Below are 10,606 nucleotides of genomic sequence, written 5' to 3'. Positions count from 1 at the left end.
TATAAATTAATAAATATATATAGTTACAGCAGTGTCGTCTATATTGGGTGGTAAAATTAATGGGACACGAACGGAATTACCTTAAATGTTTAAAATAGGCAATTTCACTTAAAGGAAACGTATTATTATTCTAAACATTAATAACTGCATTCACAGATTTTTCAAAAAGCTTAGTTGAGTTCTTAGGTTTTCGCGATTGTTACACATAGGAAATGAAACTGTTTATCCGGATTCGCGTATATTTGCTTTTTCAAACAAACCGACGTTTCGGGTCCCATGGTCACCGGTTGAAGACTGTACCACCTCAGTCAACCGTGACCATGGGACCTGTAAAGGGACCGAAACGTCGGTTTGTTTGAAAAAACAAATATACGCGATTTAAATCCGGATAAATAGTTTCATTTCCTAAGCTTACTTAAGTTGAGAATCGAACCAATTAAAAATACAATAAAATGAATACTCCATTTTATTGTACTGTACATCATAAGGATCAATGATAAGGATAAAGTCGCTAAAAATCTCGCACGCCTTTTTACTAACATCATAAACAATAACTTTTGCTCCATAACTTCTTACAAAACATAATAAATTCACCAAAGTTAACTTATACGTTTTTGTTGTACTGACACTTTTTGATATGTATTTGGTATTTAAGTTGTTTAGCAACGCCTCACGCGTGCTTTCTTTTTAACCGACTTCAAAAAAGGAGGAGGTTCTCGATTCGTCTGTTTGTTTTTTTATTGTATGTATGTGTTACGCGGTAACTTTGTGAACCAATTTTGATGATTCTTTTTTTGTTGGAAAGAGGGTACCTCAGTAGTAGTTACATTTGAATTTGAAGACAATATTCCACCTCTGAGGGTGGTAAACTAGGGGATGAATCCGGTTTCGCGCACTTTCCGGAAACCGTTTTTAATGAAACTTGGCAAATAGATGTAATTGCATGAACTTTTACGGTTTTTTAGTACCTTGTACTGAGATTATTTGAGTTGTCACTATTTAGAGCGATCTGTTTAAATATTTTACCTGCAAACATATCATGAAATCCCCTTTGATGTGTTCAAAAACCGCAAATTACGACCAGCATAGAGATAAACTGTTTTGTTAGAACAAATTTCCTATCTGTGAAAATGTTATTATTGCCTAATAATAGCATCGAATTTGAATTTGGAACATCTCTGAAAAACAAAACAATTTTCAAGATTCTAATATCAGTCGAGATGAAGTTTTATTCGAAATGAAACGTTAATAGCAAACAATTTTCACAAATTTCATACGCTACTTGATATCGAACGATATGATAGTTCGGACCGGCTCTAGTTTTGAAATATCGTATTTACACGCAAAAAGTACTAAAATCGGCCACAAATCATCCACCTGTTCTCTCCAGCCGCAGGGGTGTGATGGACTAATAATAAGAACGAATTATGAAGCTTCCAAAATGCTTCACTTGTGACATGTAGTGTAATTAGTAACGACCACCGAATTCCGCGAAAGCCTGAGACACGTAGCAATCTTGGTATTTTGATAAAACTATTGTCTCGTTTATTGTGAAATTCAGATTAAAAGTACGGTCATCTAATTTGTTATACGTGAACCAAAGTGTAATATTCGTATAAGGTTTCAATTTTGAAAAAAATGACACTTTGTGTTGGATTCTGCATTTGGGACACGCCATCGTTGTCAGGTTTTAGACCTTTCGGATTTTTTTCCATTAGGTCTGAAAGGTTTATTGGGAAGATTTTGAGCTCTCCAGTTAGCTTTCGACATATATTATACTCTTTTTTTTTGTAGATTTTTGTTTTGATAAATAAGTGGAGTTTAGTGCACACAGAAAATTGCGGCTTTGGAGAAATGCCCACATGTGTGTAGATAAACTACTATTTATTTTTGTTCGAAAGCAATATCTGACGAATTTTTAAAAAGTAATGGAATAAAAGTTTATATTAATGATGTTAGCAATACAGTCCTTCGCGAGGTTGTTAGTATTTTATAAATAACACTGTATTATGTATATAAACCAATATCGACGTAAGGGCCACAAGGTACAGTCACAGTCGTATGTCTTGAAAAGGGTTTCAGATCTGCAACGAACAAGTACGGATATATGACGACGACAAATTTATTCATTTTAATTTTATCATATATGTAACATTTTTCAGGTATTATTGTAACAATGTACACTCTTATCCACGCAACACTGGAAGATGATAGTAAAGTGTGGCGCATACAAATGAGTATTCCAAAAGTGCTGATGAACCTCGCTGAAATCACAGGGCTGGTCGACAAAACTGCCGCACGAACGCTCAATTCGGATGTGAACCACAATACTGTGACGATAGAGGTATCATCATCATCATGGCGGCCGTTTTGTTATCCAATCTTGGATGTAGGCCTCTTCCCTCTTCTTCCACTCTTGGCGATCTTGTGCCCGACTCGGATGAGTTGGACACAAGACACAGTCCTGACCTCCGTGTCGTCGGATGTCGTCCATCCAGCGCTGCGGTGATCTGCCGCGCCCTCTGATAGAGGTATAGTATGGGTATCTTCGTAGTATGGTTGGCAATGGTGCTCAGGGTGCGTAAGACGTACAGGAATATAATACTACGTAGTGCGAGAAGAAGGAAGGCTTAGAAGCAGTAGAGCTCCTTGTGACAGAGTTTGTCCAGGAAAGTACTGCCACTTAACCTATTTCTTCCGTCAAGCAGTAATGTCAGCATTACTGTATAGTTCCGGTTTTGAAGGGGTGCTGGTGAAATTACAGGCACATGGGACTCGTCAACTTATGAATCATGGTGACAGGCGAACGTCTTGTTCGTCCCGTCACTTGATATTAAAAAAAAAATGGATTCTCGGCTCTCAGCTCTCAACTCTTCGGCTCTGTACGATGCACGAACGTACCTACTCGTTCATTTTGTTAGATCAGCATATCACATCGACTAACCAGTAGGCATTCGAAAAGAATAAGAATGCCTTTCCACCAGAGATGTGCGACGTGGCGAGGCGGAGTGCGAGGAAAAAATCCACCAATAGGATTACGAGTACTTCATTTTCTTAGCGTTTGTCTTTCGCTTAACGCAGCTCCGGTGCAAAAGGGTTAGCGCTGCTAAGTATTTGTACATACAAAATGTGTGTGAGGGATGCGGGCGAGGAATGTGTGCAAAACGGTGTAGGTAACTAGAGCTACTAAAAGTATGACACTAACTGATACTGACACATTGCCACCGCTCACCCCACCACACCGTACCCCGCCCGCGCATAGCTGAAAAGAATCCGTAACGCATTCTCGCACCGCCTCGCTACCTCGCACATCTCTGGTGGAAAGGCCCCTTAACTGCACACCCGTTCAAAAAGTCACTCGTAAGTTATCACACTCGATCCATCATTTATCATTTTAGCAGTTATTCTTTTAGCAATAACTTCTACACTTTATCGGACTTATATCATTAAATGGTGATTGAACCGAACAGGGTCTATAAAGAGATTTCGATGTTACAGCTGCGGAGTCTTCAACATGACGAAAGTTGTTATCTTTGTAAGTTCTAAAATGTTTCCAATGCCTATTTAACAAGCAATACCAGGAAGCAGGTTTGCTTAATTTGTGTCAGTACCGTGCTCTGTCTAGATATTGTATTATATTTTCATAGAATTTTTTAAAATATGAGTGTGTTTGTTTATTTTTAATGCGTTCCTAAGTGTTAGCCACCCCTGGTAAAATATCAGCAAGGGCTTCATTCATAGAACGATTGAATGAAATATTCTTTATTGCACATTAAAATTATACAATGACAACACAGAACAGTACTGTAAGTAAGTATCACAGAGTAAGCCAATTTACAACAGGCAACCTTAGGATAGAAATTGAAGAGTTGGAAAGTTGGCTGCACCCCGCCAAAGAATATCTTGTAATGAAAGCGTTTGTATCTGCAATTTCATCAGCACCCTTACCTTTCCAAACCAAATGTTCACATTACAGCTTGGCGGCAGAAATAGGTATGATGGCAGTGCAGTGATGAATTTTTATGCAAGGAGCTCTACTAATATAAAACTGGGTCTTTGTCATTGAAAACTTTTCTATGAAACGGTTACATATAAATTTAATCTCAATGATTTTAGATTTAGGGCGCGTTCAAATTAGCCGCTGTTAGAAGCGCTGCAGCCGCGCAGTCGCCGCGCGACAGTCGCGCTGCTGAAAGAAGTGCGACCAAATTTTTAGTGATGTTTTATTTTTCGACTCAGTTAGGCGATGGATTTGGACGACGTAACATTCTTTTACCTAGTTCTTGGGGCACACACATGTAGGTATTAAAAGTGACTCACCTGGCATGTTCTTTTCAGTGGTAGTTTTCAGTTTCTAAATTGTCAATAAATTTGAGTTTGATTTTTTTATCCAGTCGACTGGAATAACTGTCGGAACTACTATCCCATATTGCAGGGTGTTGTTTTACATCTTCTATATTTTTTTCAATTCGATTTTCATCCATCGTGGTTAATTTGATGAATTAACGTGTACACACCTCACTAACCGTGACTGCAGCGGGACTGTCGCGCGGCTGCAGCGCTGCTGCAGCGCGTCTTACAGCGGCTTATTTGAACGCGCCCTTACAATCATTTTCAGATAAAACCTCCAGATTTCAATCAGATTTTGGGTGTCCTATCTGGAAATGGAAGATCAGGAAGAGATGAAGCAGACGTTTCTGAAACTGAAAACAGACATCGTAAAAAAGCACTGATAGAACCAATTCGAGATCATGGTGCAAAATACAAACACGACGGACGAAGGGAAGCACCACATTTCTATGTGGAAGTTGGCCCAGGATCTTATAAATCTGAACAGGTGACATATCCACCTGATTACCTGAAGAACCAATTAATGAAGCTTTTGCGTTTGAAAGAGAAGCGTCAACGCCTTAAATCACTTGAAGCAGCTATAACTGAAACTGGTGCTGAAAATGCTACGGAAGTTTTATCTGAAGGAGAAGTAACAACGGGTGGAACAGGTTGAACAGAAGGAGAATAAATAAAATTGTAGAAAAATGGATAAATAGTCTAATTGCTTTGACCTACTGCTTTTCAAGCAAAGGCCGTGGGTTTGGATCTGGGCTCACATCTCTGAGTTTTTCGGAATTTATGTGCGAAGTCTACCATGAGCTTTTCGATGAAGGAAAACATCGTGATGAAAGACCCGTGCCCAGCAGTGGGACGTATAAGTGGGTTGATGATGATGTAGGAAAAATGGTTAAGCAAAATTAATGTTCAATACCTTATCTTTAATTTATTTTCTGTTATTTCAGCCTAATGAAAGCTTGAGACGATCAAGATAACGCCGCGGCAATCACTGGCCAATTTTGTATTAAAAGAAAATCAATGGAGACGATGCGATTCGATTGCAATACGTCATTTACAGTCACTTACATAAGCATTAGACCAATTATACTAAAAAAGATTCCATTTCTTGAATATTACTGCTTAGTTTTCATTGTTGTTATACATGTTAACAAAATAAAAAAAATTCTTTCGTTTTATTTTAACATGTCGGTGACAGAGTATATACCTACCAAACCTAGAGACATATACCTACCAAAATTCGTCCCCATAATGTCGGTGCTTCCTGATTTCTTTTAACAAAAGATTCAACTATAAAAATCAAATTTCTATGCAAGTCGAGCAGCTTACCTTTGAAACTAAAGTACCGGCACGCTATGATGGCCGTTTTGACGTTTGTCCGCTCATCAAGTTTCGTATTAATTCATAACTACGTTGAAGGATCTAATTAATGTACATTATTGTCAATAGTGACGTGCAGTGATATTTATAGATGCATTTGTTTTCCGAAATTTAAAAATGAAATCTAATACGGTCGTCACTATAGGATCGCTGTCCTGCATAATTTTTACCTCCAGCAAACTCGCGTCTAAGTTCAATGCAAAACACAGCAGTTTCGAATTGACTTTATACTAAATAAACATTTTTATTTTCGTTTTATTAAAACTTTAATCAACTACCCCTTGCAATACTAGTTATAAATCTAAAAACTTATAGATGTGACTCGCATTTGATTATATTTGACCTCACTATTGTAATCTGTCAAAACGGCCATCATAGCGTGCGGATACTGTAGTTAAGGGGCGTTCAATGTATTCTCGGTATAGGTATGAAATAATAGGCAAAAAATTCTAAATAAAATTTATTTTTCAATATAGTCTCCCATAGCCTCAATACACTAATTTGATCGGGCAAATAACTTTTCGATGCCCTCGAAAAAATATTTTTCCTCTGAAAAATGTTCATTAATTGCCTCCTTCAACTCTTCATCGTCGGAAAAATGCTTACCCCGAAGATCTTTCTTTAGGTTTGGGAATAAAAAGTAATCACTGGGGGCCAGGTCAGGGCTGTAGGGTGGATGAGTGATTTCTTCAAATCCACAATCCCTTACAGCAGCCTTGGCAACGCGCCCTGTGTGAACCGGCGCGTTGTCGTGAAGAAGCAAGACACCAGCGGTCAATTTTCCAGGTCTTTTTTCCTTTATAGCGTCCTTCAAATTGCGTAGGCTGTTTGCGTGAGCTGTGGCAGTAATACTTTGACCCATTTTTGTGTATTCGATCAGTGAAATTCCCTTAAAATCCCAAAACACTGTGGGCATGAGTTTTCCGGCGGATGGGCAGACTTTAAACATCTTCGGTGGGTCTGTTCCTTTTTTATGCCACTGCATGGACTCTTGCTTACTCTCAGGATCATAGTGATAAACTCACGTTTCATCACCGGTTCAAAAATTCCACTCGGATTTTCGCTACAGAGCTCCAAAAACCCCTTACTGCACTCAACTCGAACTTGTTTCTGAAGCGGCGTGAGCATTCGCGGCACCCATCTTGCACTGACTTTTGAAAGATTCAGATGTTCATGAAGAATAGTGTGAATGGTACCCACGGATAGATTAGTCTTTTCTGCTAATGTTATCACTCTGATACGGGCATCTTCCAATACAAGTTTCTCGACAATTTTGACGTTTTCTTCAGAAGTGGCACTTACCTGCCCTCCAGCACGGGGGTCGTCTTCAATACTCTCTCTACCCGGTTTAAATTCACTAGACCACTTCTGAATAGTAAATAATGAAGGAGCAGAATCTTGATAAACAGTCACCATTTCTTCATGAATAACTTTTTGAGTCTTTCCTTGTTTTGTAAGGAATTTAATCACTGTGCGGTGCTCGATTTTCGTCAACATTGTGGCGTCTGTCATTGTAGTTGTCTTCTCGTATTGATAACTTGAATACTAATGATGGCAATTACATGAAATTTTATATTTATACCCTTAAAGAGTGTCTTTAACTAATGAGGTAATTAATTTACTCTTATCATTAGTTAATCACCCCGATACCGAGAATACATTGAACGCCCTGGTAGTTGTTTCGCACTCTTGGCGTAATAAGGCCACATCTGAAAAATTGCACTTTCAGGAGAAAGAGGTTTAAAGATTCTGCGAACGAAATTTGCCGATAAGTTTTTATGCTCATGTAGCTCAGGTCCTTGTGAAAGAGTTCATCCAGGGAAGTACTGCCACCTTATCTGTTTCTGCCGCCAAGCAGTAATGTCAGCATTACTGTGTTCCGGCTTTGAAGGTTATGGATGCTGGTGAAGTTACAGGCATATGAGTATTGTCAACTTATGTCTCAGGTTGTTGGACGCAGTGCCCCTCAGATTGTTGGTATTTAAAGCTCTAAGTTGCACTGCAACTGTTATTGACAGGCGTGTAGCTTACCATCAGGCGCACGACATGTTCGTCCCGTCACTTGATATTATAAAAAAAATTAAAAAAAATAGAAATTTAGGAAAGTTACAAAATTTCACTTATACACAACATTCATATTTAAGCTTATATATTTTGTAATCGTAATGTTTTGTTTTTTCTGTATAAGTCTTATTAAGCTGAATAAACGATTCTTTCTTTCTTTCTACCTATATGTTTCATTTGTGAAGCGGAGTGACAGAAACTGTCATAGATTTCTCACAGGAGGCATTACGACAAAAAGTCGATAAAACCATAAACTAAGACCTGCGACGAGCATACAGAGAGATTCGTAAGTCGGGAGAGCGATAGCTGCGGTAAGACGAGGCCGCTGGTGTCAGTCCAGCTGGGTCTTATATCTTATATTACATCTTCTTCGATCTTTATATTAATAATTACAACAAACTAGTGGAGTAATTTCACAAAAAATAATTGAATATCAATTCAATAAAAATTTAATTAGGGGTGTATTTTCATAAAAATAAATGAATATTATGGTAGTAAAAAAATCTTGATATTCAATAAAATAAATGATTTTTCATGTAGTTCGGTTTCTTGTTATCACATGTGGTTTTATTATAATATCAAGGGTATGTTTTTTCTTCTTCTTCCGCAAATAAAAAATAATAATAAAGAGGCTCGTTCATTTTCATTTCGCTAAGAGACGAAATACATTAAAACCGCGAACGAAATTAAAATTTAACAACATTATGTTGAACAAAGAAATGGAATTAAATCTGCATTTTGTCCGCAATAATTTTCAATGCAACCTGCAGCGATAAAAGCTCACTAAGAACACCATATTTTTAGGACAATTAGGGACACTTCTGTTCAATAGTTAAGCATCTTCTTCCACCATATTGAAACGTATAATCAGTTCAGATAGTGGTTAAATGCTTGTCAATACGTTGTAAAAAACAGGAGGAAAGCAGTCTGACATGTTCGTCCGTGGTTGAGTGGCTTGCACAGCAGTCTTATGGTGTCGCTATCTCTAAGGTTCCGGGTTCAATCCCCGGTCAATATTGTCTCGGGTCTGAGTTTTTACCCAAAGCGAGAACCTAGTTTGTTAGTATTCCTCGTATTAATGTTATATCTATCACTATTTTTCATAAAAAAAATGTAGTCAAACTGCATTTTTGACGACCTCTGTAGAGTGGCTGGCACACCGATTTTCAAGGAGTCGCCATCTCTGAGTTTCGGGGTTCAATTCTCGGCTAGACCAATGTATCAAAACTAACTTCTCTATATTATCTCAGGTCTGAGTGTTTGTGGTTCCGTCGTTGTTTCTGATTTCCATAACACGGGGACTTTTGTCCCGGGGTCCGCTTTTCTGCTTTTTCTCCTCCACTTTGCACGGTCTTCGGCATCCTTAGTGGTGAGACCATTGGCACGCATATCACCCTTGGCGACGTCAAGCCAGCACTTCTTGGGTCTGCCCCTTCTACCGGGGCCCGGCGGAGGTGGCATAGCCAGACATTTGTTTCCCACGTAGCATGCCGGTTTCCGTAAGATGTGGCCGTACCAACGTAGGCGGCTTTCTTGCAGTTTATCTGCAATGTCACGGACGTGAAGGCTGTCGCGGATGCGGGAGTTTCTGACACGGTCTTTCCGTGAAACTCTGAAACGGAATTGTTAAAAAGTCTGTTCTATAGAAATTCACTAGCAGTTAGAGCTCTTTGTGAAAGAGTTCGTCCAGCGAAGTACCTTACTTATTTCTGCCACCAAGCAGGAACGTGAGCATTATTGCATTCTGGTTTCGAAGGGTAAGGGTGCTGGTGAATTTACAGGCATATGAAATTTGTTAACTTATGTCGCAGGGTGATGTGCACAGTGGCAGTGCCCCTCAGATCTTCACGATTTAAAGTACGCAGTGGCATTTCAACTGTCATGGACAGGCGTGTCACTTACCATGGGACGGAGGTACGATTTGTTCGTCCCGTAATTTGGTATCATAAAAACAAAGTCTCGAAATTCTTGAGAAAAAAGCAATACCCATTTTGTCCGAAGAAGTCATGTTCTTCAGAAGAAATGGGGTACTACATTGACTTACAATTATATGGACGTCGGGTCCGCGCTAAAAAGTGTCCGCACTTGTAAGGCGCTAAAATCGTATACAGAGCGCCAAACTCCGCTTTAGTCTTCATTTGTTCTACTGACAGCGCGATACTGCGATGACATTACAATTTAAATTTCGAATAGGTTGACTTGGGACATTTTTTTCGTGGTTTTTGTATTAGACCTGTCGTCCATTTATTTGTAAGTCAATGGGGTACTATCAGATATTTTCCAAATGCATAATATAAAAATCACGACTATCAAGAACGATTATTCTATTATGTTAATTGATATAAAAAAATGAATTTATTTGCAATTGTCCTGAGCTTCTGGCAAACCCATACTCACCAAAGTTTAGTGTCGTGCAGGTGTAACTGCAAACTGAGACACTAATGTCATTAGTGTCCGACATTAAGACATCTCCGGAGAGGAGCTGACTTAAAAGGATTTATCTCGGTTCTAACGATATAATCGCAGCATTACAACTTGGTTTCCGTTTTCTGAAATGTGAAATATTACATAGAGCTTACCACCGGTCTGTTTTACTTGAATGCGTATGTATTTTATGTGAATTGGAAAGTGAACATTGAGGAGGAAATGGGAGAAAATATTTTTTGCTTATACATTATTTATAAATTCTGTATGTAATTTTCTTTCAAATTTATTTTGTACAGACCACGATTTAAAACAGGTGCCATACTCTGTCATTGAAGAAATACTCCGGTGTACAAATGATCCGGAAAGCCGACCACGAATGAAAACTGGA

General features: G+C 38.6%; 1 protein-coding gene and 1 long non-coding RNA gene across 2 annotated transcripts in view; one reads left to right on the top strand and one right to left on the bottom strand.

Annotated features, from left to right (window-relative positions):
* The window catches only part of LOC113231556, a 6,086-nt gene extending 572 nt beyond the window's left edge, over positions 1-5,514 (top strand). The window contains exons 2-4 of the mRNA XM_026465882.1: positions 2,163-2,344; positions 4,619-4,837; positions 5,295-5,514. Coding sequence (XP_026321667.1) covers positions 2,163-2,344; positions 4,619-4,837; positions 5,295-5,324 — 431 coding nt within the window. The 3' untranslated portion in view covers positions 5,325-5,514. The remainder of the gene's footprint in view (positions 1-2,162; positions 2,345-4,618; positions 4,838-5,294) is intronic.
* Positions 5,515-9,354: 3,840 nt separating this feature from the next.
* On the bottom strand, positions 9,355-10,606 carry LOC113231225. Its single transcript, XR_003310547.1, has 3 exons — positions 10,517-10,606; positions 10,189-10,340; positions 9,355-9,403 (listed from the first exon to the last, which is right to left on the bottom strand). It is a non-coding gene; the product is annotated as an uncharacterized LOC113231225 (long non-coding RNA).

This window comes from Hyposmocoma kahamanoa, unplaced genomic scaffold (genome assembly GCF_003589595.1).
Source record: "Hyposmocoma kahamanoa isolate Upper Pololo Valley unplaced genomic scaffold, ASM358959v1 65, whole genome shotgun sequence".
NCBI classification, from domain to species: domain Eukaryota; kingdom Metazoa; phylum Arthropoda; class Insecta; order Lepidoptera; family Cosmopterigidae; genus Hyposmocoma; species Hyposmocoma kahamanoa.
The sequence above is the reverse complement of the archived record's forward strand: the minus strand, read 5'-3'. Positions and strand labels throughout refer to the sequence as shown.